General features: G+C 49.7%; 1 protein-coding gene across 11 annotated transcripts in view; it reads left to right on the plus strand.

The window, feature by feature from the left end:
• Positions 1 to 5,472: 5,472 nt before the first annotated feature.
• Positions 5,473 to 12,805, plus strand: part of MYO1D (myosin ID) — a 368,579-nt gene continuing 361,246 nt past the window's right edge. For all 11 annotated transcript variants that reach the window (XR_014821396.1, XM_021067447.2, XM_084985190.1 and 8 more), the window contains exon 1: positions 5,473 to 5,784. Coding sequence is in view for 10 of the 11 variants with exons in the window: in XM_021067447.2 (XP_020923106.2) it covers positions 5,690 to 5,784 (95 nt within the window). In the remaining variant the exon portion in view is untranslated. The remainder of the gene's footprint in view (positions 5,785 to 12,805) is intronic.

A 12,805-nucleotide genomic window follows, 5' to 3' on the forward strand; every position in this document is an offset into this window, starting at 1 on the left:
GAAATATAATTCTAAGATCTACATATCTGCATTTACTCGTAAATTAAGTCACTAATTCATTCACCTCGATTCAAGAAATACCTAAAGGGTATGAGGCACAGCTTGAGGGCCGGAGATAAAAGGATGGGTAAGGCATGGCTTCTGTCCTAGAGAGTGTAGGGACCTGCCTGGACAGCCCACTCCAACCCAGTGTGATAAGCATTTCTGTAATTAGTAAAGAGGATACATTCCAGCGAAATGTTTATAGTCAGAAACTATGTTGTTGCTGGCAGGAAAAATTCTGGAGGCAGTCCTGGGCTGTCTCCTCCTCTACCATCTGATTCCGTCTTTCCAGCAGCCTTAAACACTCGGTTCCTGTGCCTACTTTGGGGGGTGTGCCCTTGAGATAACACTTGTCCCATGACTCACAGGATCTGACAGTGATGGCTTAAGTTCTTCCTCATCCCCCAGTGATTAGGACCTGCGATGGGGCCCCCATAGCTCAGGGGTTCCTCACTTGTGATCCAAACGCAGGTTGTTTGGGGCAGAGGGGCAGGGGAGTGAACCTGCAAACTGTTTTATGTACTTGCTGATTACATTTGCCTTGGAAGAGAAAGTCCCTGTGTTTTCGTAAAAAGAGGGAGAAAAAAGAGCATGAGGCAGACTCCTGACTCCCTCACCCCTGCCTTTCACCCTGCAGGGCTCTGTGGCTGCCCAGAAGCATTCTGGCAAAGGGAAACAAAGGGAGCATATATTTGCTGGGGAAATTTCAGAGGTTGGGTTTTCACGGATAACCCACAGCAGATCTCTGCAGCAAGTGTCCACTGCAGAAGGGTTTTTCAGATCAACAGCTTTTGTCCAGTGTGAGCAGACAGGGTGCCGGCCTGGCCCCAGGAGAGAAGTGAACACAGCCCTGAGACTGGCTTCCAAGGGCAGGAGACAAGAATGAGGTCAATGCGGCCCAAAGAACTGATTTTAATGCAGAAAATCTACCAAAGAGGGTGGATTTCCCATCTCACAAAACCCATAGAGTCACAGACCATTCCATCTGGATCGATCAAGCAGGTGTCTACTAAGAGCTTCACATACTAGGCGCTGTGCCATGAGGTGCCAGAGTTACAGCCAAGAACAGAAGAGACGGAGCTTCCAGCCCTCATGGCCCTGACGGTCTCATGAGATGGACAATAGGTTCGTTCAAGTGCATTCAGTCTGTAACGAGGAGGACACTTCCAGGGTGCTTGGGGGTACAAAGGAAGGATAGCCAACCCTGACTTAGGAGATCTGGACGCCCTCCTGGAGGAAGTGATGTTGAGGCTGAGAGTGGAGGGAGGAAGTAGAGAACAGCCTGAGAACAGGTTGGATCCTCTGGGGGCGGATTTGACAACTAAGGTAAACATTAAATTACTTAAATTATAAAAAATATATAAATGTTTAATATGTATTATCAAAAATTATTTAAATTATTTTTGGCTGTAGAGTTATGGATTCAGTGTTTATAATCTCCTGGCACATCTATGGCAACTGGAGTTGGCAGAGTCTGTAACCCGGCTTTCAAAGCGTGGCCTGGTTTTCCAGTTCTGAGATGACTGCAAACTTCTGATGTGACGCTCATTTCTAAGTGATACCTGTCTGCCTGCCTGCCTGCCTGTCTTTTTTCTTTTAAGTACAGTTGATTTAGAATGGTGCGTTAGTTTCAGGTGCACAGCAAAGTGATGTATGTATATGTACATATGTATGTATACCTGTACATAACACGTACATATGTGTATATATATGTGCTTCTTTCAAATTATTTTCATTATAGATTATTACAATGTGAGTTCTTAAAAACAAACCTTTAAAAATTTTACAACAGTTTTATATTATTTTTTTGTTTTTTGTTTTTGTTTTTGTTTTTTTTTTAGGGGGGAGGGGGTCCTGTGGTACATGGAAGTTGCCTGGGCCCGGAATTGAATCTGAGCTGCAGTTGTGACCTATGCCACAGTGGCAGCAGTGTCAGATCCTTAACCCACTGCACCGGGCCAGGGATCAGACTGGTGCCTCTGTAGAGACCAGAACCACTGCAGACGGATCCTTAAGCCATTGTGCCACAGCGAGAAGTCCTTAACTTTTTATTTGGAAATAATTTCAAACTTACAGAAAAACTGCAAGAAGAGTGCAAAAAAAAAAAAAAACCCCAAAAAACCAAAACAAAGAACTGGCTCCCATATATTCTTTAACACTATCCACTAACACGTAACATTTTGCTAATTTGCTTTACACATTTCTTTCTTTTAATTTTTTTTTTTTTTTTTTTTTTTTTGTCTTTTTGCCATTTCTTGGGCATATGGGAGGTTTCCAGACTAGGGGTCCAATCGGAGCTGTAGCCACCGGCCTACGCCAGAGCCACAGCAACGCGGGATCCGAGCTGCATCTGAGACCTACCCCACTGGATCCTTAACCCACTGAGCAAGGCCAGGAATCGAACCCACAACCTCATGGTTCCTAGTCGGATTCGTTAATCACTGAGCCACGACGGGAACTCCTAAAAATTTTTAAATTATACTTGACTCCATTTCTTTCTACCTATATATCCACCCACTGTTACCATCATCATCTTTGCCGAACAATTTGACATCATACTCTTTACCCCCAAATACTTTAGAAGGTATCTCCAGAAAATCTAACAGTGCTGCTATGCTGCTATCTGATACACAGTGTGTTTTCCAGTGTCATCGATTGTCCCAACAACGTCCTTTGCATTTTTCTGGTCTGAGACCCAGTCCAGGTCACACAGTGCCTTTGGCTATGATGTCTTTTTTTTTTGGGGGGGGGGTCCTTTAACCTGGACTAGTGCCAGGTCTTCTTGACATTGAGATTTTCAAGAATACAAGTCTATTGTTTTATAGACTGTCCCTTAATGTGGATTTGTTGATATTTCCTTGTGATGAGATTCAGTGGATACATTTTTAGCAGGTAAGTGACGTTCTCCTTTCTCAGGAAATCACTTCACCCATCGCATCACTCAGTGATGCCACTGCGTCTCCTTACTGGTAAGGTTAACTTTTATTTTGGTGGTGGCTGCACCCGCAGCCAGTGGAAGTTCCTGGGCCAGGGATCAAACTGTGTCACAGTTGCGACCTTTGCCACAGCTGCAGCAACTCAGGGATCCTTAACCCGCTGCACACAAGGGAACTTCTGGTTTTGACTATGTTTTAAACTGTAACACAAACCTACACATCCCCATGTGTGTATATCCGAGTTTTTATCACCAAGGAGATTAATAGTGAGCTAAGTGGCTCTGTGTTACCTTGTTTGCTTGCAGACCTCAGTGTTTAGTTTCTCCTGCCATCTCTAAACATATGGGAACTTCCTGTAACCGTGTCACTGGTTAGTAAGAGTGTAGCTGTGCATTGGCCTTTCTAAAGGATGGATGTAAAATTGTATGAGTAACAAATCACTGCTTGGCCATGAAAAATCAGGACATCCAAAAATCAGGACAGTACATCCAAAACACTGTACAGAAGTAAATTGAAATCCTGAGGCTGATTGAAGGTGACAGGGAGCCCCTTTGGACAGATCTGGGTTCGTTAAAAGAGCCTCACTGGTCTCATTGTCTGCTTTTATAGTAATTATAAAATGATAAAATACCCTCTGCATATGTTGTGTATATGTTTTATACATTAGGCTCCTGTAGATGATACTGCTTAACATAAAGAGTTCCCTTGCTTTGGCCATTTGAAAACCATGGCTGTGTCCCATCATAAACCCCACCCACCAGACAACCACTTTGGCTCTGACAACCCCAGGGCTCAGGGAACACACACACACACACATACATCCATTTTCCAATGATCATTTCCAGGAAGCGTGGTCCCTGGTTGCTCCAAATTGCACAGAATTTGAGATGTCTTTTTTTTTTCTTTTTGAAATTGAGCTTTATTTTATGTTCAAATGCACCGATACACACATTTTAGGAGTATACCACACTCTATGCAAATCACTTGTTTGGCCACTGACCCACCCACACAAATGACCCAAGCAAAGGACAGGCTTCCTTCCCTTGGAAAGTGTCTGGCCCAGAGGTCTTATGCCAAGAAGGAAGACACTGAGATTCAGGGAGGTGAATTCTGAATAAGGAGAGCTGCTAACAGTGATCAGACTGCAACTCAGCTCTGCCTGGCCAGAGAGTAAGATGCTTTCTGATGGCAGACCTGCTCCCTTGGGAGGTGATCAAGCTGTCTTCTCGCTCTCCCTCGGCTAGGATGGATTGTTGGCAGCTGAAGCAGACCATAAGCAGGGTCCTTAGGTCTGCTTTACTCATCTCACATGCAGCCACAGTACTGGATTCCAGCCAAGTCTTTGGGGGCTTCTAGATTTTTTAGCAGATTTTGGAGTAGAAGAGGCTCCCAAAGGAATCTCTGGACTGAAGAGGTACAGCTGCCTTAGAAAGCCATTTATAATAGATTTTCACTGGGAAAATGCAGCCTAGGTTCCAAAAGAATTTTCTAGGGTCCACCGATGTATCTACAAATTGCAGATCACTTGCTACTCACTCCATTCCATCAAATCACTGTTTCATATCACCGTGTTTCAAATCACTGTGTTTCATATATACATGCAAGGCAGGACCATAGCTCCTTGGTGAGTGCTAAGGGGGTTCTGGAGAAGTTCAGGTCACAGTCCTATGCTCAAGAAGCCTACAATAATCCCAGGGAGATGATACATACATAGATTAAAAACTTAATTTAAGGTAATGTTTGATGACCATGCTCAGGTGAGAAGGAGGGAAAAATAGATCATGGAACACTGGAGGAGGAGAGCAGGGCTCATAAGTCAAATGACCTAGGTGAAATAGCAGCTTCCCCTTTTCCTAGCCATGCGGCGAGTTTACTCACGTCCTTTAGGTCCCTTAGAAAAGCTCTGGACCCTTTTCGTAGACCCAACATGTCACTATGTCTCAGTCTGAGCGTGAACCATCATTTTAAGGATGAGAGGGTGTGAGCAGAATTGCGGAAGAGGGCTTCGCGGCAGGACAGAATCCGAATGAATTATCCACTGGACAAGCTCCATGAGTTACTTCTGTAACTTTGCTGGCATCTACCAAGCCCAGGCGGAGGCGACAACGCTGGAAACTTGATTCCACCCACCCTCTTACGTCCGCACTCCTTGGCACCGCCCCTGAGCTACCAGCGCCGGCCCCCAGGGGGCGCTGCCGCCCCGCAGCGGAGGCCCGGCCTAGAGCGCGCCCTCGCCGGCCGCCCCGCGCGTGCGCGCGGCCCAGGTGAGGAGGCGGTGGCCTGAGCCGCGGCGGTGGCGGCTCTCGGCGGCGGGGCGGGGCGGAGGGGCCGGGGCGGGGCGGGGCGGAGGGGCCGGGGCGGGGCGGGGCGGGGCGGGGGCGGAGCGGGTGGCAGCGGGGCCGGGGGCCAGACCAAGGCCAGAGGCGGGACCAGCCGCCGCCGTCTCGGTCTTGTCCCATCCCCAACAGTGCCGGGCAGCCGCCACTGGAGAAGCGGAAACTGCCGGGTGCGCCGCGCCGGACGAGAACGCGCCGAGGAGCAGCCGGGCCGCCTCCGTCCCGTCCAGACCCATCGAGAGGCCGCGGAGCCCCCTTCCCCGCGCCCCGCCCCGGCACTGCCCGAGCTCGCCGCGCGCCCCCGGACCGACCCCCGCCGCCCGAGCGCGCCCACCTGAGCCCATCCGTGCCCACCTGAACCCGTGCGCCGGCGCCATGGCGGAGCAGGAGAGCCTGGAGTTCGGGAAGGCGGACTTCGTGCTGATGGACACCGTCTCCATGCCCGAGTTCATGGCCAACCTCCGGCTCAGGTGAGGGCGGAGCGGCTGTGCGCACTGGCGCGAGCCTGCGCTTTCCCGAGAGGGGGAGCCCCTGCGGTGCGGCCGGGTTGGGGGTGTCCCGGGTGCGCAGAGCGGGAGGGATGGAGTGCGGCCGTGGGGTGTCCAGGGTCCATTGAGCCCGATATCTGAGAGCACGCCCTGGGGTGCGGTCGCATTGGAGTGGAAGGGGCGTGCCGAGCTCCTGGCCTTCCAGAGGTGGAGGGGGGGTGTCCTAGGGTGCTGTCCCGACGAGGGTAGGGGGAGATCAGGGGCGTGCCGAGCTAGAGGCTGCGCTTGGAGCCTGGCAGGCTGGTGCCCTGCCCCAGGTAAATGATGTGGGCGGGCCGGGTGACCTAATGGAAACAAAAGTAAAGGGAAATAAAAACTTTAGGGAGAGTCGCGGCCGCCCCCAGGCCCTGGGAAGAGGGAAGGGTTGTTTTGGAGAGAGGCTGGGGTCTCATCCCGGTTTCACCCTTGATTCTTTTTCTGCTTTATTTATTTATTTATTTATTTATTTCCTGGCGTGGTTCCATCGCGTCATTCAGGATGCTAGGGAATGATCCCTGAGCTGTCTGTTCCGGGATACTGGTTATTTTTTAGTTACTCTCTCAACGTAATTAGACACGTTTCCAGACATCGAAGAGACGGCTCTGCTTGCCAGTGCCAAGATAAACTGTCTGAATTTGACAAGGCATTCATGGTTTCGGTTTTTTTCGAGGAGTGTGGACGGAGCTCTTGTGTTACTGACATCCTTGAGAATGCAGTCACAACTCAGCGCTCCGGAATGGGCGTCCAGGACTATATCTGTTTTAGAAAGGCTTCTCCATATGATTATTTCACTCCTGATGGAGTACTACGTAAGCAGAGCTTTAAAGTGGGTTGACTTTTTGGTTTTTTTTTTTTTTTTAAAGAAAACATTACAGTAAGTGGAGTTTCCACATAGCCGAGTTTTTGGGTGTGTGTGTGTTTCCTGAAGGTTCTGGCCCCATTTCTGGTAGGGTTTCTAGCTATGTATCACTCCAAAAGCTCATAAAGTGAAAATCTTCATCTGGGTTTGGGTGCTTCACTAACCCCACTTGTTAGTGTTAACTTTAAGAACTTTAACCTGTTAATAACTTTAAGCAATGTTAACTTGTTAACTTTAAGAATTTCGAAACCTTTAATCTTTGAAATTGCAGCCCCCATAGCCTTCACCTGCTCTTGGTCAGGTCTCATTATGCCCCAGAGTAAAGAGCAGGGGCACAGACCTGAGGTCTACACCTGCCTGCCACAGGTGACCTTGAGCCAGTGAGGATGTGTGTGAATTTGTAAAATAATCTCTAAGAGTTTCCAGCACTTACATCCTTTTTTTGCTTTCCGCTCTCATTGGTCGCAAAGTCTTTACATGTGCGTCTTGAATCTTAAGAGCAATTGTGGAGCCTGATGAAGCTCAGGAGAGTGTTTGCAGTTGAATTCTGCATCGTGCAGGGTACTCCCCGAGCTAAGGTGGGAGGGTCCTAAGACCTATCATGTGTGTCCTTGCCTCTCGAAGAGGTGGCCTGTTGATGGAGACAGGGGGCAAGGTTGAAAGTGTCCATTGTTCTAAATAACAGGTCAAGAAAACAGCAGAAGAGTTCAGCTTCGGAGAGCTTAGATGATTCTCTGCCGAGTTATCATATAAACTAATTGTTCTGGAAGTTCAGCAGAGGGAGAGCGGCCTTAGGCTGGCTCAGACACACAGTCCAGAGGAGGGATGGAGAGGCGGTGCAGAGGGTGGGTAGGACTTGTGTAGGTGGAGAACATTCCAGGTGGATAAAGTGGCCGAGAGCAGAGGGGTGGAGGCTTAAAGGCTGACTCTGTTTGCGGGGAGGGGAAGGAGTGGGTGTTGGGGAGTCGCAGGAGTAATCACCAGCTCTCATTAGTAGGACCCTTGGCTGATGCCCAGGTTTCTAGCTCTCCCTTTATACCCCATCCCCAGGTCAGTAGGATCTGGATGTTGCAGGTGTCTCACCTGTGTGTGCTCTCTCCGCCCCTCTGAGAATTGGCAGCACGTCTCAGCGCACAGGTTCTGTGATGGTTCGTGATTTCCCTCTACGTCGGGGGCAGCTGGTTCCCTGGGGAGTGGTCAACACAGCCCCAGCCAAGGGCAGCAGAGTCCCTGCCTCCTCTCCAGCTCTACATCCTGACGGCTGGGAAGCAGGCCTCTCATGATAGTTTGAACTTCCTGTCACCGTGATGGCGCTTCCGACCCATCCAGTGTTGAGCTGTATGAGCGACGGGGCTCCTGCTCTTGTGCCCCTTGGGCATCTCTTGCCCTTTGCAGAAAGTGACCAGAAACCCGCTGCAGATCAGTTTCATCTCCTGGAACACAGGTGGTTGGTCCACACTGGGTGTATGTTGACGGTGGTATAGAGGCCAAGTTTGAGTGTGTTTCACCTCTCAGTGGATATGGACACATCATTCCTGCTTTCCCCAAGCTGCGGCTTCTCCTCTCCCTCCCTTCCGGAATGTTTCATCCTCTGCTGTCTGTCTGGCTCTCCTGCAAGGCCCTTTCCCTCCATTGATGGGCTGTAACTTGCAATTAGGCTACCATTGCTTCAGGGGTCTGTGTCATCCAAGCTGAATTTTAATTTTCCCAGCAGCAGCACCCAGCAGCATTTTGCTGGCCACAGAGTGCATTCCTCGTGACAACACTTTCTGTAGAGAGAAGGAAAAAAAAAAAGGAAGTTTCAGTTGCTTTATTTTATTTTACTGAAGGTTTTGTGACATTGTCCATTTAGAATTCTCTTTTTTTGCTACTAGTCTGGACTTCTCCCCCCCCCCCTTGGGTACAAGCTTTATTTTTAGACATCTGCTACAATTGATGTCACTTTCCCCTCATTGTTATTATTTGTACAAAGTGCCGTAGGCTTGTGTCTGTGTGGGTGAGTCTGGCAGAGGCAAGGCTCAGAGGGTGATGGGATCCGTGTGAGTTAGTGATCTGAGGAGTTGGCATTTGTGTTGTTTACCCTGGCACCAGCAACTACTAGGATCTTGAGGACCCCTCTCTCTCCCTCCTAGAAGTCTCTTGCTAGGGGGATTTGTTCTGTTTATTTGTTTTTCCTTTTGGTGGAGGCGGAGGTGTGGGCGGTTTGGCTGGTGGTCCCTCACTCCACTTCCAAAGGGTCTGATGAAGCAAGCTTCCCGCACAAGTACCTCCTGCCTCCGTGGTTCCTGCCAGCGCCCCCTGCAGGGCCACCTGAAGCCCCACCAGCAGCATCCTCACCATGCCCTTTCTTTTGTAGCCACTTCCTTTTCAGAGCTGGAGCCCTTTGGTCCCTTTTCTCTTTCCTTGGGCCATTCGTGGACTTGAGTCCTAACACAGTCAACCTCGGCTTTGCACCCTCACTCGCAGTGAGAGTCCTGCCAGGCCGCGCTGAGCATCTGGCCCTCACGGAGCTCTTGCTCAGCCATGCTCGTGGAAGGAGGGATGCAAGCTGCCGCTCGGCGTGGACTCGGGCCCGGGACACTGGCCCCAAGTCAGGTGCTTTTCATGTCACAGGACGAGGAAACCCACCTTAGGCGTCGAGTGTCTAACTTTGTTGGTTCCAGTTTTGAGACCAAGGCATCTGCGGAGTCTGGTGTCTTGGCTCTTTGGACATTTAATTCGTCCTCTTTTCTTACTGGTTTTTCTTGTCCGTAAAAGCAGCTGTTTGGAGAACTGTGTTTGTCACCTTTGATCTAATACAGCATGTCTTTTATACCTTTGCTTAGACTGGGCTTTCCTCAACCCTGGCGCTGGTGACATTGAACCCGGGTTATGCTTTGAGGTGGGGGGCTGTCCTGTGCATTGCAGGACGTTGAGCAGCATCCTTGGCCTCTACCCACCACATGCCAGTAGCACCCCTCCCCTCCCCCTTATGACAGCCAAAAATGTTTCCAGATGTTGCCAAAAGTCCCCTCGGGGAGGGGGGCAAAATTGTCCCTAGTTGAGAACCACTGGCCTGGGCTGTTCTCACTCCCTGGAATGTCCTCCTCCTTCCCTCTTCACTGCCCTCATTCCCTGCCTGTCACTCTCTCACTCATCCTGTGAGACCAGTTCTGAGGTCTTTCCCAGTCCTCCAAGGCAGGGGTTAACTGGACCAAACCCCTGCTCCCAGGATCCACGGGCACTTGGCCATAACAGTGAGAGGACTGACCACCTTACCAACCATGTTGTGTGGTTGGTCTCTGCACACCTGCCCTCCTGCTGCCAAACGGTGAGACCCTCAAAGCCAGGGAGCCCGCCCAGAGGTGCCTCCAGCTGTGCGTGCCTTTGAAACTCATACAGTTGGGCAGAGGGCACCGTCTCTAAGACAAAGAAGGTGAATGAGTGCCACTGAGATGCACGGCTTTTGCAGGGGCCAATGCAAGTGCGTGGCTATGGAGCACACCTACCTCCTGGGCTCTTGTGTTCTCTGTCGTGCCACAGAATTGGGCACCTCTGTGTCTGATATATTTTAGGATGAGTGAACCAAGCCATCACATGTTGGCTGATTATTCTTCAGCCCACAGAACTCTTAACTTTAAAGAAGTACCCAAGTGTCTGAATATTATACTTGTTGTAATACAACTTAACTGTGTTGGGGGCAGGAGGCATGAGTTACAGAATTAGTAGAAAGGCAGGGAATGCACCCACGCACGCGCACTCCGCGCACAGCCTCTCTGCTCTTTCTCTGCGGCGGTTTGGTCATTTGGAAAATTAGGTAGGACAGGGGTCCCTCCTGTTTGCTGGGGCCACACCTTAGATACTCTGCTGCTCTTCAAGCACGTGTCCCTCCATGACTGGTTCAGAGGTCTTGTTCAGTGCAGCTGTCGTTAGCTTTATAGGAGAGGTGAATGGCACACTACATCTTTTTGGCTTGTGCGTGACATTCTTTGGCAACCACTTTTAAAGGCCTTTGGAAAAGGACAGTTTGCTCTGGTCCTGTTTTGCACATTGGCTTCATATTGGGACAAAAAAAAAAAAGAAAGAAAATTTGGGTTTCGGAGCTGCCATTTGGAGTGAATCACCCGTCCGTCTTGTTTCCTTTCCGACTCCGTGACAGATTTCCAAGACTATTTTTATTCGGGGGTCATTCGTTGACCCTGGAGGAGACTTTTGCTGAATTTAGCTCCAAACAGAGCCAGATGTGGGTGGACTCGAGTGCTCAGAAGCTGCTACTGGTGCGTCTCATCACAGGTCCTGAAGGGCTTCACTCCTACGTTAAAAGAGCAGCTCTGGTTTTTTGCTTAACTTGGAGACGAAAATGGGGAATCTGGTATAGATAGAAGCGTGTTTGTTTAATGACTCATGTGTAAGTTGTCAGCGTGGTGAATTATCCTAATGTGGAGAGCTGTTTGCTGACATTTTCACTGAAGTCAGAGCCAGCTCAGCAAAAAGGACCAGCCTCATTTTATGATAACTCTCTGGCCTCCTTTGCCCAGTTGCTGTTGGGACTGGATTGGGCCACGTGTCATGGCCCAACCACTGCCAAGCCCACTGAGTGGGATCTGCCATTAGCAGTGGCCCCAGCCCGACTCACTAGGTTACCTGTGGATGAGCTTCACTGCCAGCCTGTCCAAGAGTCCACTAGAGGAGTTCCTAATGGCACAATGGGTTAAGAACCTGCCTGCAGTGGCTCCGGTCACTGTGGAGACTCAGGTTCAATCCCTGACCTGGAGCAGTGGGTTAAAGGATCCGGTACTGCCTCAGCTGTGGTGTAGGCCAAAGCTGCTCAGATTCATTTTCTGGCCCAGGAACTTCCATATGCTGCTGGTGCAAGCATTAAAAAAAAAAAAAAAAAAAAAAAAAAAGCTATATTCATGAATGGGTTCAGAGGGTAACAGCAGTTTTAAATATGCATTTCCAGCTTTTTTTTTTTTTTTTTTTTTTTTTTTGCCTATTCCGTTCCTTGGTCGAGATGACAGTTTTATTTCCTGTGGGTGCCAGCTCCCTTCAGTTCACCAGCTCTGTAATTACTGGGTAGACCTCTTAACAGAAGTGTTTCCCAAACTTTAGTTTTTGGCGTTTATGGCAAGAAGAAGGGAATAGTGCTGCTTGCAGCAGGGAGCAGTGGGGAGAACACAGGCTTTGAGATCTGACTGACCAAGTTCAAATCCCAGCTTCACTGCAATTCTTGTTCACATGCTGCCTTAAGGTAAGGCAACTTCCGGAGTTCCCGTCGTGGCGCAGTGGTTAATGAATCCGACTAGGAACCATGAGGTTGCGGGTTCGGTCCCTGCCCTTGCTCAGTGGGTTAACGATCCGGCGTTGCCGTGAGCTGTGGTGTAGGTTGCAGACGTGGCTCGGATCCTGCATTGCTGTGGCTCTGGTGTAGGCCGGTGGCTACAGCTCCGATTGGACCCCTAGCCTGGGAACCTCCATATGCCGAGGGAGCGGCCCATGAAATAGCAAAAAGACAAAAAAAAAAAAAAAAAAAAAAAAAAAAAGGTGAGGTAACTTCCCTAAGCCTTAGTTTCCTGCTCTGGAAAATGATCGCCTCTTAGGGTTCGTGGGATGAATCCCATGATGTGTAGAAAGTGCCTGGATGGTGCTTGTACCTAATTCTCTCTCAGCTAATGTCACCTCTGTTCTTGAATCCTTCCCAAATGGCCTCGCCTCCCTGCCCTGACTGTCGCACCTGAAGAGCTGGCCAGTCTCCTTCCTCCTTCCTCACGAAGACAGAATTGTTTGTTTTGACTTTGTTTGGAGGGCAAGGAGGAAGAGTATTCTAGAAAGGGTGAGCATTCCCTAGTGGAGAAAGCAAAAGCATTCGAGGTAAACAGATCTGGCCTTTAATCCTGTCTCTGTCCACTTACCGCCACCCACGTGGCCTTGGACAACTCGCTTAGCCTCCCCGAGCCTCGGCTTCTTCATCTGTAAAGATGCTGTGTTACCGCGAATCAGACAACTGTAAAAGGCCCAGCGTGGTACCCCAGCCTAGGAGATGCTCACTAGATGGTCCTCTTTCTCTCCTCCCCATCTCCCCTCAGTGCAGCCCTGTGGACTGACTAAGTGCCCTTGCTGGTCCCA

This window comes from Sus scrofa, chromosome 12 (genome assembly GCF_054392235.1).
Source record: "Sus scrofa isolate SSC_HxYL_T2T_F1_AM1 chromosome 12, Sscrofa_HxYL_maternal_Yorkshire_Landrace_v2.0, whole genome shotgun sequence".
Taxonomy (NCBI): domain Eukaryota; kingdom Metazoa; phylum Chordata; class Mammalia; order Artiodactyla; family Suidae; genus Sus; species Sus scrofa.